Raw genomic sequence first — 18,673 nt, 5'->3', positions numbered from 1 at the left:
AAAAGACTGTATCTAAGATAACAGGAGCTATTAAAAAAAGAGTCTTCTGGAAAACTCAGAAGAGAAGAACGCAGCCCATTATTGCTATTATTGCTATTACAGGTAATAATTAAATCTAAAAGCAAAGTTTTCCTTCCTGTTTGTGTGTTCCAGAGTTACAGCACAAAAAAGACATTAGAAAAAGCTGCTTGAGTATAAAATAGATGAATTCAAGGTGAAGTTCAGAAAAGAAACTGTCACTTCTCTCTGTTCCCCAACATCCTAGAAACCTTTTCCCTATTCCATTTTAATACCCCACCCCACTCTACCCTCGCTCACAACAAAACTTGTTTCTGTATTGGTGAATAGAAAGTGACCTGCACAAACAATTTTCCATTGTTTTAGGAGTTATCATGATCCAAGTCTTATCAGGGTATAGAGAGTCTCAAGGTCGTCACCCAGTGCCTCATGGAGCAAAACGTATTCTGCCTCTTTCACACTAGTGCATTGTCTTAGTGTGACTAAGGCATTGTCAGCATTTCTGCTTCTTGTACACTCCAGAAAAAACGTATATGAATGAAATATATAAATGATAAATGATATATATATGATTATTTGCCGTTTGATGTTCCATTTGATGAAGTGCCTGTACAACGGTATATATACCAAGTACTGGTATGACTTATTAAAAGCATTTGATGTCCCATTAAAAAAGGAAGTTCACAAATTGTACCAGCAAGTGTCTCACAGATTGCAAAATATTAATGTCATAGTCTTAGAATAAATGGCACAATACCTGCTTCCAGCTTCATATACATGGAAGTAACTTGAAAGTTCAGAAAGTTACACAATTTGTCACCCAGAAAAACTGACACAGCATTGTGTCTCATTAATTTTCAAGGTGGCTTTTCTTATCTGCTATATATATTTTCTATTGTTTTTCTCCATTGAACATTTGTAAACAGAAGTTCTCTCTCTTTTACTCTGCTTACTAATTATTTACTGGAGTGACAGAAGCTAAAAAACACTGGATACCATAATGTTTTATAAACTAACTTTTAAGTAAAAATCAAGTCATGTAAGGGTTCTTCAGATACAGTACAGTAAACAAAAACAAGAAGTGGATTCCCAAATACATATTTGCGCCATTTGCTTTATGCAAATGAATATTATGTGCAGTTGGGAATAGTTCACTATTTCAATTACAATACTAATACTCTGTACAGTTTACACTATACATTTAAAACACATTCAAAATACATTATTTCACTCAAATAATTCTGAGCACTGCAGTTTACCCCTCACAGGGTTACAATTCCCAGCAACCCTCAAACTACAGTACCCAGAATTTTTTGAGGGAAAGAATGTGCTTTGAATGTGCTTTAAAGATATACAGTGGTACCTCGGGTTAAGTACTTAATTAGTTGCGGAGGTCCACACTTAACCTGAAACTGTGCTTAACCTGAAGCACCACTTTAGCTAATGGGGCCTCCTGCGCCGCCGGAGCACGATTTCTGTTCTCATCCTGAAGCAAAGTTCTTAACCTGAAGCAATATTTTTGGGTTAGCGGAGTCTGTAACCTGAAGCATATGTAACCCGAGGTACCACTGTAGTATGTATGCAGCCTGACATTATCAGATTATTGGGCTAAGGTTGCAGTCCCATACATTGCAGGTAAGCAACCTAGAGTTGTCCTACTCATCTGTCCCTTCAGAGTTCATTCCTGTTAATTTGAACCACTGCGATTGGGAACCCCTGCTCTCCTCAGCTCCTCTCCTCCCAGACAGATCACCCTTCCCTCATTAAAACAACAATAGAACACACATTCCCCAAATTAAAAACATATAAAACAATTGTAGCAGTGAAGTTTTCAGATGCACCAATAAGACTTGCACAGGTCAGGAACAAGCTTTTCTTTGCGGTTCTTCTCTCCCTTTGCAGGGATATGGCCTGCAGGGCTCAATCTTTCTCTCTATCTTATCAGGCTAGCAGGAGAGGGTAGTTGTAGGTATTACCCCCTCCCCCTCTCGATCTCCTGCCACAAACAGCAGTTTCAAAGGGAGATTTCTTGTTATGTGAAAATGCAAAAGGAAAAAAGTCCCTATATAATTAATTCATGGTAAGGCCAGTCCCGTCACAATTTCTCCTCTTTAACTTGAGGGCCCATATAGAAGCTGATTTAAAGTTATCTTTGTTTGTTTTAGGAAAGATATAGCTGATATTGCCAAAGAAGCTCCAGGATATTTATGGTAGTTTACTATACTAACTTGAAAACATTCACTGGGTCACAGCACACCCTAGTGGAATACGTGTTTGTTTTTCCCTGGAAAAAAATGAAGTATTTTTTAGTACCTGTGGCGCTGTGGGTTAAACCACAGAGCCTAGGGCTTGCCGATCAGTTCGAAAGCACGCAGTGCAAGTAAATAAATAGGTACCGCTCTGGTGGGAAGGTAAACGGCATTTCCGTGCGCTGCTCTGGTTTTGCCAGAAGCGTCTTAGTCATGCTGGCCACATGACCCGGAAGCTGTACACTGGCTCCCTTGGCCAGTAAAACGAGATGAGCGCTGCAACGCCAGAGTCGTCTGCAACTGGACCTAACAGTCAGGGGTCCCTTTACCTTTACTTTATGGCTATAAAATTATTTGAAAAATATGCAAAAAATGGTTGCTAATGTAGCTTTTACTGCATAACACTCTTACACAATTGTTAAGAAAACTTGCTTTAGGAACACACCCATGATTTTTGACCATAGCTGTCAACTTTTCCCTTTTCTTGCGAGGAATCCTATTCAGAATAAGGGAATTTCCCTTTAAAAAAAATACTCTTTAAGTATTGCACCACACTGGTTCTCACATCCCTTCTGTGCAATCCCTTCTCCTTTCTGTCCTTTTGTTGTGGGAAATTGCACCCCTCTTTTTTCTTTTTCTTTGTTTAATTAAAGATTTTGTTGATTTACAAAACTGTGCAATCTCTCTCTCTCTCTCACGTGTCCCCCCCCCCATGTAACATTTTTACAAATCATTTTCATTTGTTGAGACATTAGGAAAAGGGGAAAATAGGTGGAGGAGGGGAGAGATGGGTGAGAGTGGGGTCGGGTGGCAATGTTTCTATTTCACTTACTATATGTAGGGTTTTGGTTTCAGCATTGCTTGTGCAGGTTCTTTGCTGTTCGCTTGTGTTCCTTTGGTGGTGAGAGAGGTTGGGGTTGGCCTAGGGAGTGGTTATTCATTTGTGGTTGGCTGTGGTGGTCTTTGTTTTCGTGTGTGAGTGAGGTGGGTGGGAACTGCACCCCTCTTGACATATTGTATCCAGAACTCTGCTGTACAGTGGTACCTCGGGTTACATCAGGGGCGCCGACTTATAAAAAATATTGGGGGGGCCCATACCGGGGTCCTGCCGCTGGTTCGCTCGGGTAGCCGGGAGAACGCAGTTCGAGGTGGCGGTGTTGGGGAGAGACCCTCGCTCAGGGCGCCACGAGACTTGGTGGCCGGCGGCCTATCTGGGGGGTTTTGGAGCGTATTTCGGCGGAGCGATTGGGGAGGAGGGGGCTTGTTGCCGGATTCTTCAGCTGGGCCGGAGATCCGCTGCTGGGGGTCCCTGGGCCGAGTTGTGAGCACGGCCTGCTGAAGGGAGATCCAGCCGATTGCGCGACGGGGACGGCCGGGGCTCTCCGGCTAGGGCGCGCGGCTGGCTGGCTGGTGAGGGAGCAGGTGGGGAGGAGGCGGGGGTCCTCACTCTCTTAGGAAACGAACCCGCGCGCCCGATTGCCACGAAGTCCGAAGGGTGCGTGTGTGGAATTAAAAAGCAAAAACGAGATACGGGCAGGGCAGGCAAAGAGTTTTCCGCAAGAGGATGGAGGGCAGGTTGAAGAGAAAATCACTCAAGATGAGACAGTCAAATCAGCCATGATAAAATGGGCTCAGGATATTGGGTATAACATCATGTTTGAGGACTGGGAAAGGTTATGGACCACCGGAATGAAATTCACGGCATGTAATGCCTTGAAGGAAAATATTATGAAAATGATTTATAGGTGGTACATGACCCCAGTCAAGCTTGCAAAAATATATCACCTGTCTGATAATAAATGTTGGAAATGTAAGGAGGCTGAAGGGACATTCTTTCACCTCTGGTGGACTTGTCCAAAAGTGAAGGCCTTCTGGGAAATGATCTATAATGAGTTAAAAAGGGTATTTAAGTATACCTTTCCCAAGAAACCAGAGGCCTTCCTCTTGGGCATTGTTGGCCAGAAAGTGTTAAAGAAGGATAGAACTTTCTTTATGTATGCAACTACAGCAGCAAGAATTCTCATCGCAAAATATTGGAAGACACAAGATTTGCCCACACTGGAAGAGTGGCAGACGCAAATGATGGACTACATGGAACTGGCTGAAATGACTGGCAGAATCCGAGATTTGGGAGAAGAAACAACGGAAGAGGACTGGAAAAAATTTAAGGACTATTTGCAAAAACAATATAAGTTGTATGAATGTTAAAAATTTACACGATTCGGAAACTATAGCTTCAGCAATTAGATTTGGGAAACAGGAAATTATATGTTAAGTAAGAAAAGGTCAAAATCTAAGGTAATACTATGTTTAATTTAAGATATAAGTAACTGATGAAAAGTATGTTAAATTTAGAGGTATAGTATTTGAAAAGTACAAAATAAGGTACGAAACAAGGTAATAATTTGCTGATATCTTTATTATAAAGAATGCAGGGTAAGGGAGATGCGAGGAAGTCCAGTTAGTTATATAAAAAATGTGTTGAATGGTTGGTTTTCTTTTCTTCTTTTTCTTCTTTTTCTTTTTTTCTTTTTCTTGTTCTTTTACTTTTTTCTTCAGTGTATGTTTCTAACTTTGTATTTGAAAACTTAATAAAATATTTAAAAAAAAAAGAGAGAGAAAATCCTTTCGCTTTTCTGGGGCGCAGGGAAGTCTCAGAGCCGGAGGTTGGGGAAGGGACCCCCTTTGCTCTGCCCTCTTCTCCCGTCTTAGATTCGCATGGGGGTCCCCGCCCGAGCTTGCCTGGCCACCGGGCCACACAAGGGCCGTGCTCTACGCGGCGCACCTTGCTAGCCGCGCAGCTATCCTCCGCGGCTGCGGAGCGGCCCTGCGCCGGTGCCCAGCCCCTCTGGGCGCCCGCTGCGCTGCCAATGACAAGCGGGCGACGTCGCGGGCGGGGAAGGCGTCGCTTTCTTTCCCGATCCTTCATCCTCCCAGTCTTCCAGCCCTTTTTTGGGTTGGAAGCTCGTCTCGTTCGCCCTTCTCCTTTCTTCACCCTGCGCGCAATTTTCCTCCCTCGTCTCCCTCCCCATTTCTCCTTCCTTCCTGACTGACTGGCGGGCTCTGGCTCTGGCTCTGGCTCGGGCAGCCACAGCGTCGGCGGTGTTGGCGATCGGCGGCGCGGGTGGATGGCCCTCCCGGGGGAGCCGGCGCTGCTCAATGGGGTTGCCAAGGAGACAGGCCGGCCGCCCCCCTCCCCCGGCCCGGCGCCCCCCGCCGCGCCGGTGCCCTATAAAAGCCGCGGACGCGCCAAGCGTCGACAGGCAGAGCCAGCGCGGCAGCGGCGCTCTGCTGGAGGGGCGCTCGAGATTATTGAGGGGGCTCAGGCCCCCTCAAGCCCCATGGAGTCGGCGCCTATGGGTTACATACGCTTCAGGTTACATACACTTCAGGTTACAGACTCCGTTAACCCAGAAATAGTGCTTCAGGTTAAGAACTTTGCTTCAGGATGAGAACAGAAATCATGCAGTGGCAGCGGCAGGCCCCATTAGCTAAAGTGCTGCTTCAGGTTAAGAACAGTTTCAGGTTAAAAATGGACCTCCAGAACGAATTAAGTACTTAACCCGAAGTACCAATGTACCTCCAAAATTCCTCCAGACTGTCAGTATTTTGTAGGAGGGATTCAAGAACATACTAGGAATTTAGGTTTGCTTAAAGAGGATAAAACTGCTCTGTCATTTAGTGCAACAAATGTACAGAACAAATAACACCTGTACTGTTCCTGCATTTTCTGATTTGCTGGCACAAAATGGTGGCTAATGATACTCTGTGAGGGTAGGAGGAGCACTTAGGCCTTATCTTTCTTAATCTGCATCCTCCTTTCTCTGAGGAATGGATCTGAGCAGGTAGGTTTACATAGGCTTTTGTGTATCTTCTATTTTGCTGTCTGAAGCTACATTGAATAACCATGAACAGGTTGTTCTTAATGTGTGTATCTATTTAGAGCTTGCACAATGTCCTGGAGCCATTTACTTTGTGCAGTGGAAAGACAATGGACAATTTACATGCTTGTTGCTAATGACGTTAAAAGAGAACTTGAGCCAGCTTTTAAAAAAGGAGCAAGAGACAAATTTGCTTCTCTTCTGAAGTTTTGAAAACTTCCATCCAGTCCTGATTGTATCCTTAAAGGAAAACTGCACAGAACTATAATGTAATATGTAGTTTGGGCATCAGACCCTTAAAGTTTACAGTTCTGTTGTTGGCATCTGTCTGTCTTGAGAGACAATGGAGTGCGCCTCTGAGTGTGAAGTTCCTTGGGGGTGTCTAGTTTATTTTAAAGTACAGAATAAAATAGCAGTGGCACAATGAATCAGTGCATCTTGCTGTTAGCCAGAAGGTTGGTGGTTTGAGCCCCCCCCCCCAGCCCCAGGACTGCTATGAGCATTGCAGGAAGTTGGACTAGATGGCCCTTGGGGTCTCTTCCAACTCTGCAATGTTTTGATTCTATGATAATGAACAATAAAACTACAATAGTATAGAAATAGCCAGCAGCAGGACAAATGCATAGTCACCCAGCAAAAAGTGATCACATTATGATCACATAATACACAAGGCAATGGTTTTGTACTTCCAGAAACACACAGACCATGAAAGTCCTATTGGGTAAATTAATGGGTATTTGTAAAATTGGGCCAAGTACATTATTAGCCTTGCAGTGGAGTTTAATCATTTCACGTACGTAAGGTATTCTTAGAAGCTTAGAGACCTGCAAATTTGTTGGCATGGCACTTTTTGTGACTAAAATAGACTTCAGCTAGTACATGGCTCCATAGGAGGTCTTTTAGCAATGAAAGTGAGAGATTGTCTCACATTATGGACCTCTGCTTCCCACGCTCTTTTCCACTGAGGTTTTATAAATGACTCTAGGCAAAGAATGAAGACTCCAACGTTTGAAGGCAGAAATCCTGCACATATTTACCCGGAAGACCCCCTGAACACAGTGGAACTTCACCTTTAAGTGAGCCTGCATCAGACAACTCTCTCCCTGCCAATCTAATTCCATAAGGCAGGGATGGGGGGGGGGGGAATCTGATGTCCAACAGATATTGTTAGGCCACAGCTTCCACCATACCTGACCTTTGGCCATGCTGGCTGTGGCTGATGGGAGGTGGGAGTCCAATAGCACCTCGAGGGTACCAGGTTCCCCATTTCTACCATAGGACTAACTAGCCTTAAAAGGAGGTGAGTTTAAGTATTATGTGGGTCACACTGTAAAGCAGAGTTGGGCAACCTTTTTTTTCTGATGAGGATTATTCTATGGCATGCATGGATTGTCTGACACATTGTAAAATCGCTTTGAGATGTTTTATAGGAAGTGATTCCTAAATGGAAGTAAATGAATAATACAGGGTTTCTGGAAATGTTTTCTTTTGCAATATATGGAGCAGCCCTCCGGGTGAGACGGTTGCCAAGCCGCCCATTCGTGTTGATGCCTCACTTGGAAAATAGCAACAAGGGCATTCTACCTCACAGAGATGTTGTGGTCAACACCTGTACCAAAGAACTTTATACTGTACAAGAAAATTGCTAGATGGCTTTGTCCTATAGTGATGGGAATTCCCTACGCTGCAAAAATGGAACAGTCCATGCACAAGAGGATGGAAAGGACCCCAAGGGTTGGAGAAGAAATGAAGGAATGAATGAAAGCAGTCTCTAACAGGGAAAGGACCACAACTCAATGGCAAGACATTTCGAACCACAAAATGGTGTCCCCTCCCCCCCCCCCGGAAGAAGCGGGGAGTGAAAATATCCAACAGGAACAAGGGGGGGGGTAAAGATCTACAAAGGTGGGAGATCACTGTGGTGGCAACAGAGGGCAATGCATTCCTTGGAGGCTGGCTCTGCCACCTGAGGCAATTGCCTCACCTTGCCTCATGCATGGACTGGCCCCAAAGTGGTAGCACATGTTCTGCATGCAGAAAGGTCTTGGGTCCAATCCGCAACATACTGTGCGTGTTTGGGAAATACCGACCTGGGCCAGATGGAAATGACTCAATAAAAGGAGCAGCGGGATTGATGCAGTGTGCCCTCTTTCCTCAGTCGCCTGCCTAACCCAGAGCCAGTAACCCACGAGGCAAGGTGAGGCAAGATCCACAGGGGCAACAGATCCCAGCGCAGATATTTACCCTCCCTGCCTTGTTCCCGAGGCAACTCTTCCTTCACCCCTTCTTCCCTGGCGAGGAGGGAGGTGCCATTTTGTGGTTTGCCTTAGGTGCCAAAATGCCTTGGCCCCGCCCTAGTCCGACCAAGGCAAGTTGGCAATAGGGGCACGAAGGCGGTACCAAGCAGGGGCCTGCAGTGGGTCTGTTGGCAGAGAGAGAGAAAGGAGCCCGTGGGTTCGGCTCTGGCATTTTTATTGAGCTCTCTCTGCCCCGAGGAAGAAGGAGGCGGGCGGGTCTTTCCGCCAAGACACGTGCCGCGCGCGGCCTGCCCGCCCCTTCACCGCCCGCCTGCCCTCCTGGAGACGGAGAGGCGGGGCTTGAGGAAGTGACTTCAGCCGGCGGCGGCCGCCAGTGGAGCGCAGAGCCAGCGGAGGCAGGCGAGGTTGCGGCTGGCGCGCGTTTCTTCTCCTGAAGGGATTCCGGGGAGTCCGCCAGAAGCTGTTGCTTCTGCTTCTGCGCCGGCCATGGCAGCCACGGCCGCTTCTACCGCGAGGGTGTTGCTGGGGTCAGCGGGGAAGGGCGGCGCAAGGCGGGCAAGTGCTGCTGCTGCCGCCGCCGCCGCCTCTCCTGCCTCCTTAGCCGGGCTCTGCTGCTCCGGCGGCGGCTTAAAGGCAAATCCTTATTGCACGCTGGCCCCTCGGCAGCAGCAGCAGCCCTCCGCCCCGCCCCCGGACATGAAGAACTACCTGTGGAAGCGCTATAACGAAGCCAAGAAAGTGACGAAAGGTGAGAGGTTTTAAAATGAGGGGTGCATTGGGGGGTTGGGGTTGGTTGCGCGTGTGTTTCAGCAGCTTTGGGGCTGGAGGGAGAAGGCGCCCCACAGCCTCGCCACGCGGGTCCTCTAGGCTTGCAGAAAGCGGTTGCTGACATTCCGCTCTCTCTCCCCTCCCGCCCTTTCCCATTTTGGGGTTTCTTTGTGTGTCCCCCATTTCTCAAGGGGACTCCAGGTGTCTTTAAAGCGCATGGGGTGGGTAGGGAGGGGAGCGGGACACTTCCATTTTAAGCGTGGGGCAAGAGCCCTCCTTGGCCAAGGTCACCAAACATGAGCTTCGCAGCCACGCGGAGGTTTGAACCCAGAGCCAGCGCGTGGGGATGGGTGGAAAGCGTTTTGGGTTGGCAAGCTCTGGGTTCGAATCGCCGGAGTTCGCTCAGGTGACCTTGGCTGAGACGCAGTTTCTCATCCTAACGGATCTGCCTGGAAGGGAGGGGCGCTCCAAAAACTAAATAGGGAGCTTCCTGGTGGGACAGTTGGGTGCAGAAGTGGAAGAGGGGTGGCTTCGGCTTGCCAGCCCAGATTATAGCTTCCAGTGTGGGGCATATGTTGGCTCCTATTCTGTGGTGCATCTCTGTCTGTGTGTGCTTGGACACTGATGAATGCGGTGGTTTGCCAAAATCTAGTTCCTGTACTGAGCGCCAACTAATCTCTCTTCCTGCTCCCTTGAAAAGACAATCTGTGTTAGACAATGAAAACTGTGTTTGTGAGAGTGGTGTGCTGCTGTTCTGGTAAAAGTCAGGGCTCCAGGGACTGCTTTATAGTTTCATTTTAAAAAAAATGGTATATGCAAATTGCTTCTTGTTTTGGTACTTCCTAAGACAGGTGTGGGGAAGCTTTGGCCCTCCAGATGTTGCTGAACTACATCTCCCATCACCCCCAGTTATTGGCCATGTGTACTATGGCAGATATCTGGGACGCAGGTGGCACTGTGGGTTAAACCACAGAGCCTAGGACTTGCCGATCAGAAGGTTGATGGTTTGAATCCCCGCGACGGGGTGAACTCCCGTTGCTCGGTCCCTGCTCCTGCCAACCTAGCAGTTCGAAAGCACATCAAAGTGCAAGTAGATAAATAGGTACCGCTCCAGCGGGAAGGTAAACGGTGTTTCCGTGCGCTGCTCTGGTTCATCAGAAGCGGCTTAGTCATGCTGGCCACATGACGCGGAAGCTGTACGCCTGCTCCCTTGGCCAATAAAGCGAGATGAGCGCCGCAACCCCAGAGTCGGTCACGACTGTACCTAATGGTCAGGGGTCCCTTTACCCTTTACTACTATGGCAGATGGAAGTAGCAGTTCAGCAACATCTAGGGGATTAAAGCTTCCCCAGTCCTGTCAGAAGATATCATAAAGTGTTTTTTGTTGCTGGGGGGGGGGCAACATAATGGTTTCTGTTACACATTAGGCATGGCTGCAGTCACTTCCAGCCACATAAAATAGGGTCTCTGTTGAAGGGTCCACTCCAGACTCAAATTTGAGGGATCATGAGTGAGTAGTGTTTGGAGTCATATAATCAACAGGAAAGAAATTATACACGGGGTGTGCTTTTTTATTTCAGAGAAAGTTGCAAGAAATGAAAATTATTTTGTTTAATGTAGGAAATGCAGTCGAGACCGGGAAATTGGAGTGGCTTCCAGCCAAGCACCTCAAGAAAACAAGGGCTGAATTAAACAAATAATATCGACCAGCTTGTCAGGGTAGTGGGATTTGTTTTTACTTCTGTTGAAAGTCCACTTGGGGGCAAACCTGGGTTTGTTGCAGTTTCATCTGTCAAATGGTGCTCATTATGTGTCATCTAAACTAGGTACATGAGACCTCCACTTTGCTGAAACTAAGCAGGTCTGGGTTTAGACATACACTATACACTGCCTTGGGTTCCATGATGGGAAAAGGTGGGAAATAAATGTAAGAGAATTAATGAAATAAAACGTGTGGCAGTGATGAGTAATGTATTACTTTAGATTAAATGGGCAACCAATTTCCCTTTTGAATATGCAGTATCTATTTTTCCCTTCCAGGTCTGAGTTGAGGTGCCAGCAAAATGTCAGATAACAAGTTACGTGTGCGTATCTATAGGGCATTATTTCCACACAACTAGTTTGGTATACTAGTGCAAAACCAGAAGGCTGGAAAGCAGCATTCCTGAAAAGAGGGCATTTTGCTGTGTGATACTTGGCGAAGAGAAAGGACTTGCAAATTGTATGGCTTGCAGTGATACAATTATTGTCATCCTCTGCTGTGTGGACTGTGGAGGTCAGTATTTGTCGAGTACCGTGGTCTTAAGGGGCTCTGAGTGGTTGGATCAACTGGAGGAAAGTCTTCTGTGGTAGTGCATTCATTCTATCAAATCTACTTTCTCTGGACGTTAGAGAGAGAGCCCCAGACCTTGACTGGTTTTAGGCACTTGGTGAAGGCCTATTTATTTACTCAACCATTGGCTATTGTTGCTACCTAGCTTTTAGTATTTGTGTTACCTACTGTGACATTGTATATTTTCTGGTTTGATTGTACTTTTGTAAACAGCCCTTCAATTTCTAATGAATGGTGGGTTACAAATGTTACAAAAAGTGCTCCACATACATGCTTCTAGAGCAGGGATGAGGAACCTGTGGCCCTCCACATGTTGTTGGGCTCTGGTTCCTCTCAGTCCCAGCCAGCATAGCCAGTGGTTAGATACAATGGGAGCTGTTGTGCAACGTCATCAGAACATAACGGCCTGCTGGATTCTAGGCCACCATCCTGTTCTCACAGTGTCCAACCAGTGTCTTGTCTTGAATGACATGGGCCCTAGACACTGGATAAAATGGGCAAAAACCATTCTGTTTGGGCTGGTCTTCTGAACCGTGTGGTCCAAATGGCAGATTTCTCGGAGGCTTTTTAATGTTAAATGAAATTAAATGAATAGTGTTTCTGTGCCAGTGTGGTAATTAGTGAGCTCTCATTTCGAAATATGGAGTGTTTGCAGGTGCTGCTGGATAGAATAATACATCTCCCACATGCAAAAGTACTTGTATGGACCTTTGAGGGGAAGCTCAATTTAAGAAACTAACAGGCCTTGAAAAACTTTGTTATGAGAGGTGTAAATAAGTCTAAATTGTATTGGGAAATGATGACTTTCCATCTCTTTAATAATTTGCATCAGTGCTTATTCCCTTCCTGTTGAGTAACCAAGAAATGTTTACTGTAGGTATAGTATCCCATTGGCCATTTCACACATCAGTGTACAGCACTTGAGAATGCTTGACACTGGATTTTTCTTCTGAATGTGTGAATTGATTCCTTTTGAGAAGCACTGTAGTGAGTAAGGGAGACATGACAGAGGTTTATAAAATTCATGGTTTGGAGAAAGTGGCACAAGACTGGCTGCCTCTGCCCCACCTTATAATGCGAGAACCTGGGATCATCCAATGAAACAGAATGAGGGGAGAGTCAGGGCAGGCAAAAGGAACAACACATAGTTAAACCTTGGAATTTGCTGCAAATAGTTGGTTGCACTGACCAACTTAAAAGGTCACTAGCCAAATTCATGGAAAATAAGCTTGTCAGTTGCTACTGGTCATGATGACGATACGCTGTCTCCAGGATCAGAGGCACTGTTCTTCTTTATATTGGTCCCTGTGGACAGAGTGCTGCTATGCTCATGGGCTGCTTCTGGGCTTTTCATGTGCAACTGGTTGGCCACAGTGCAAAACAAAACATGGCACTGGGCTATATATCCCCTAGGTCTGATCCAGCAGGGCTCTTCTTATGATTATGTACAAATTATATAAAAATCTAAGTGATGCAGCAGTCACATGATTCTCATGCATGGATTTCCAGGGGCGGAACATGGCAGATTGAACGTTTTTTGTTTTTCCAGAAACAGGTGCCGGAACTCACCATGCATGCTTGTTATCTTATAAATGCTTGTTATCTTATAAATTTGGTAATGGCACCCACCTCAGAGGTGCTGGAACTGAGTTCCAGTGAGTTCTGGCTGAAAAAACCCCTGGTTATTTTTCAGTCTTGCTGGTTCATATATAAAAATCCTAATCCAATAAACCATGGGCAATGGTTTATTGGGCTGATAAGTCATGTGCATACACACTGTCTCCTCCCCCTTCCCTTTGGGACTTAATGCAATACTTTGTTTGTAGTTGGCAAGCCAGGATTATAGTCACAGCTTAAATCACAGTTTCCTGGGTGTAATGGAAAACTGCAGTTTAATTGCATTAAAGTTCATAAGAGAAGGGAGGAAGAATGTACACACAGTGCTTATTCTCAGACTGGTAAACTGAGATTGTTTATGTCTGAGCCAAACCTCTGTCTCCATTCTTGCTGTTTCCCCTCCCCAGGCATCCTTGATTTTCCTAAACTGCTTTTAGGCTTCTTTTCAAACACCCATCTTTATACCCCTAAAAAGTTTAACGTATGGTTTAGTAGCTATTCAGAAAGATACAGTACTTAATTTTGTGCTTTCATAGAATCAGAATTTGAAGGCACCTGAAAAGTCCTCTGTTGTAGTTACCTGCTGGTACAGGAAATCTGCTTCTATAGCATCCTTGATAGGTGGTTATCTGGCCTCTGCTTCAAAGCTCTGGGAAGAATTCACCACCTTCCAAGATACTGTTTCACTGTTGGAACAGCTCCTACCATCAGAGAGTTCTTCCTAATTTTGACTAAACATTTCTTTTTACGTAATCGGAACTGGTTGGTGGTTTGAAGGTGTGAAATAGAAGAGTTGGTTGCAGCTTATTTAGCGCCAGTCATTAAAACTGATGAAATGGAAAAGACAGTCCTGCAGTTGAATCTGTTTTCCTCCATGCTGCAAATTGTTCAGTGGTACACGGAGCACTTCCCAACAGATCTGTAATGAATCTATTCGAAAAATGTTATGCATGAATTTATCTAGTGACAAATATACAAGGTGAAAAGTGAAAGCATCACTTCAGTGGGTCACCATGGCCAGAGTAATACGAAACTGAAATGTGTCAAGCACATTGCTTCTGAGCTCAAAACCAAGGCTAGCTCTTGAGGCGACTCACAACAATTTCTAGGAGGAGCAGTGGTTTCTCAGTTTGGATCAAGCTGGCTTTCAGTTATATGAAGTGTGGGTTGCTTTAAACATGCCAGCAAGACAGATCAACACTTATTATAGAAAGTAACATACAGTAAGCTGATACTGCATGTAGCCGTGCACATAGAGGTGGCAGTGAACTTCTGTGAATTACTTGTTGCAATTTTACCTAGTTAACAAAGCAGTGGGTACTTGGCTTCCATGGGTAACTTTCAAATGGAGAACTTCTACAGTGAGTTATTAGTGGTTGTTGAAATGAAATTTGCCAGGAGTGGTTTATTGACATTGGACTGCTCTGCTTAATTTTAATTTTAGTTAGGGAACCAGTCATAGGGTTGCTGCCATGCTGTTTTGACTAGGGAAAAGGAAGCTAATTTAAGATGTTGTTTCTAGCAATCTTGGCTGTTTCAGGGTTTACTATTTACTAGGAAATAGAAACCAATAAGCATGTGCCTTGTTCTTGTTTGTTCTTCTTGGTTGCTCTTAAGCAGCTAGTCTGCTATCTGCTCTAGAAAGGGCAGTAGCTCTGTGGTGAAACAGCTGCTTGGCATGCGCACGGTCCTACTGGCACCTCCAGGTAGGGCTGGGAATGTTCCCAGTCAGAAACCCTGAAGAATTGCTGCTAGTCAGTGTAGACAGTACTGATGGACCCTGCATAAAAGGGGATGGACTAGATGCCCCTTGTGGTCCCAACTCTACAATTCTATGATTCCATCATCCCCTCTGTTCGGCTGTGAACATAAGACCCTCAGTGATAAATGGATGTTTAATTCTTAGAAATTCTTGTGTAAATTAACTGAAGTGTATATTGATTCTTTCCCAGCTTTAGGTCACACAATTCCTTCTGGTGTTCTAGAATGCAGTATCAGGGCTATGATACCAGATTCTTATTTTTCTTTTCTAGAGATGAAGGTGGGAGCTTATTTTGATCTATAAAGCATGGCATTCTTCAGGAAGGTTAGCAATGAGTATCTTCAGAGTGGGCAGTTTTGGGTGGTCTTAGAGAGATAACAAAGTCAAGCCTGAGTGCAAGGGTGCCTTCACACAAATGCCTCTCTCTGATATACAGCACAAGGGGTTGCTTCCTAATGGTGCAACCATAAAACTGCTAGCACATTTGCAAAGCTAAGCAGTGTCCACTGTGGTTTCAAATTGGATGGGGGACCATGTGTGGAGTTTGCTGCATTGCAGGGCATTCGACTAGATGACCCTCAGGGTCCATTCTATATTCCAACTCTACAATTCTCTGATTCTGTGGCTCCAAAAATTGCAGGCAATCACACTTCTTTACATGATGCTCTCCAAAGCCGGTCATAACCAAGCTGCATTTTTGTCCCCTTTGTCAAACTCAACTAAGTTCTCCTGTAAATTTCTTGACATTTCCTTTTCTTATCTGAAGCATGGAAGTGAGGCTGGCAAGGCTGTTGGTTGGATTTTCAGTTTGTGGGATGTGTACTTTATGGTACTTTTTTTTTTTTAACATACATACAACCAAAATAAAAAGAAGACCTAGCGAGGGCCCTGCTGAGGGGGTAAGGGATTCGTTGGTGTGTTGACATATGAGAGTGCTGCAAGAGAGAACCCAGGCTTCAAAGATTTGTGTAAATCATAACAAAACACTTTCCCCAGTGGGTTCCTGCTACATGCAGTCTCATCTTATAATGTAATTATAAACTAAATGGCTTTGCAGGCTGCTGGGGAGAAGTTTGGGGAAGCCAAATATTATGGCTTAATGCTGAGAAAACTCTGCTTGCAGCAGTAGACTGACTAGGAGTGAAATGATCCAAGCATCTATAGCAGCGAGTTCATTGAAGGCATTGGAGAGGCACAAAGTGAAGGAATGAGTACAGTGGTACCTCAGGTTACGAACAGTCCTGCTTACGACTGCTTCGGGTTACGAACTCCACAATCCCAGAAGTAGGTGTCCTGGGTTGTGAACTTTGCCCCAGGATACGAACGCAATCTGCTTCCAGGGCTGCGGGAGGCCTATGTAGGGAACGTGCGCCTCGGGTTAAGAATGCTTCGGGTTAAGAACTGACTTCCGGAACTCCCAGTGAGTTCTGACCAGAGTGCAACTTTCATTTTCATTGTCTTATTTTGAAGATGTCTGACATTTTTACTCCCCTCACAGAGCTATAATTTCTGGAGTGCCCTGGGATGATTGATTCTTAAATTGCTCTGGGTATTATAGTTCTGGGAGCAGAGAAGAGATCTCTCTAACAATTTTCAGCACCCTTAACCAACTGAAGTTCCCAGGATTCTTTGGGGGAAGCCATAACTGTTTAAAGTGGTCCAATACTTCTTTAATTGTATAGTGCAGATGAGGCCAATAGCTTCAAACAGGCTTATCTCAAATAGTGGTTCTTAATTTGAATAACTTTTGATATGGTTTATTTCATCTTCAGGCAAACGTCAGCATTCTGCTTTTATTATCATTTCCTTTGATGCTGTTATCCATTTACATGTAAAAAAACCCTAATAGACTCCTAAAATAGAGCAGGGCTACTGGAAACCAATTTCCTAGGCATCAGCCCTTTAATTTGCGTTCAGGTAATTTAATCACTGTAATGAATGCCTTTGGTTTAAGTAGAACACAGTTTTAATTAAAACAGCATTTGAAGAATATTATCTTAAAGCAGTCCTGTTCACTCAGGAAATAAAATGTTCTTGTTTTATTGTTTTGGTGTGTCACCTTCAGAGAAAATTTAAACAGTTGCTTTCTCCTGTTCCATCCCCCCCCCCCATGCTTTGTATGTGTGCTGTAGCTATAAATGCATCTTTAAGAGTTTGACAAATTTCTACTCTGTAACCTTGAGACTATGTCACTGGAGTTTCTTTCCTTCTTCCGAGTATAATAGCCTTGGGGTACTTGAGTAAGAGAACTACAGGTGCATTCAGAAACTTTATTATTGCATAACAACTGAAACATTAAAGCAATTGAGAGTCTGAAGGTTATTCTACTGCAATTAATTTTATAGTATAGCTTGTGACTTGCAACTACTGTTTTATCTTTTCAGCGACATGATTTGTGGAAAATTATTCTGCTGTCACCAAGGCATTTCGTGTCACACTGCAGATGCCTGGCCCGAAAGGACAGTTGTGTATTAGCCCCCTTATGTCTCTTTGCCTATTTTTGTTATACAGATGACAAAGGGAGAGATATCCCCCTCCCACAAGTTAGATCATTCATCAGCACAGAGTTGTGTTAAGACAAATACAGCTGCTCTTTCAATTTAATGCAATGAACAACATCATGCTCTGTGATTTTTATTTTAAGAAAACTTCCTGCAACTTGGGACCAGTCTCTCAATTACAATGGGAAGCAGAATCTCCCCTTCCTCATATAGCTGAATCTGTTGTTGTTTTTTAAAGGCGCCCACAAATCACTGTTCCAATTTGGCCCATTTTGTTTGAAGTTGGCCCACATTCAGTTAGCTTCACACACCCTTCTACGCTTCTCCTTGTTTTGTTCACCACTGCTAACTTTATTTTGTACTCGAGTTGAGTCAGGGCTCTGGGGAACGCATAGCCTTATGTTGTCATTCCAAGCCTCTATCCAATAAATCCACATAAAGCACAAGGTTAAAAGGACCTGAAAGGGCTTCCCTGCAGACTTGAAAAAGCAAGTCCAGTGGACTGGTCCCAGAGAATAGCCTCCTGAACCACATCTTTCATGGCTCTCTTTTTTTCCGAAGAAACCATTTTTCCTTCCTGCATTGGGTGGGTAACATTCTGCATTTGGGGTTCTCTTCTTTTTTCTTCCTGTTTAGGGAAGCTTTTAACATTTGATGTATTACTGTACAGTATTTTAATATTTGGTTGGAAGCCGCCCAGAGTGGCTGGGGAAGCCCAGCCAGATGGGCAGGGTATAAATAATAAAAGATTATTATTATTATTAATTATTTCTAATTATTTTTTAAAAAATGTTTTCATTAAAGATTCTCTAATTCAGAACCCTTTCTCTCTCTCTCTTTCAACTTTCAAGCAAGTTACCCATACTGTCCCCCTAGCAAAGTGTTGTTTACCACCAGGAATCTCCTCCTAATCCAACTGAGCTTCTCACATGCCTGTCTTTTGGAAATACATTCATTTACTTTATATCTAATCTTCCATACATTTAACCAAATAGTTGCTGGACTGGTCTGAATGCTGCCTTGTTGTGTCACCTATTTTTTTGGTCTCCGTAATAAAACATCTGTGTGATTATTCCAGTATTGGCTCCCCATCTGCTCTGAAACTCCCCATGCTAGAAAGGTCCAGAAGTTCTTGTGCCGTGAGTCTTAGTGCACCACAAGACCCCAAAATGTGACCTTCCTGAACGTGTGTAATCACTGTGAAAACACGCAGTAACGTGCCTGTTCAAGATACAGTCCCATATGAATTAGGATGGGTGGGAACTTTTTCACGCAGATTGTCTAAGC

The 18,673-nt window shown here is 44.6% G+C and overlaps 1 protein-coding gene across 3 annotated transcripts in view; it reads left to right on the top strand.

Annotated features, from left to right (window-relative positions):
- The window catches only part of NT5DC3 (5'-nucleotidase domain containing 3), a 49,494-nt gene that overhangs the window by 242 nt on the left and 30,579 nt on the right, over window positions 1-18,673 (top strand). For 2 of the 3 annotated variants that reach the window (XM_081211309.1, XM_081211308.1), the window contains exon 1: window positions 8,763-9,154. The exons of the other annotated variant lie outside the window; for it this stretch is intronic. In XM_081211309.1, the coding sequence (XP_081067435.1) occupies window positions 8,893-9,154 (262 nt within the window). In that variant the 5' untranslated portion in view covers window positions 8,763-8,892. Of the gene's footprint in view, window positions 1-8,762; window positions 9,155-18,673 lie in introns of those variants that run through there. 3 annotated transcript variants of the gene reach the window in all.

Source organism: Podarcis bocagei, assembly GCF_964188305.1.
Source record: "Podarcis bocagei genome assembly, chromosome: 10".
In the NCBI taxonomy this organism is placed as follows: domain Eukaryota; kingdom Metazoa; phylum Chordata; class Lepidosauria; order Squamata; family Lacertidae; genus Podarcis; species Podarcis bocagei.
The sequence above is the reverse complement of the archived record's forward strand: the minus strand, read 5'-3'. Positions and strand labels throughout refer to the sequence as shown.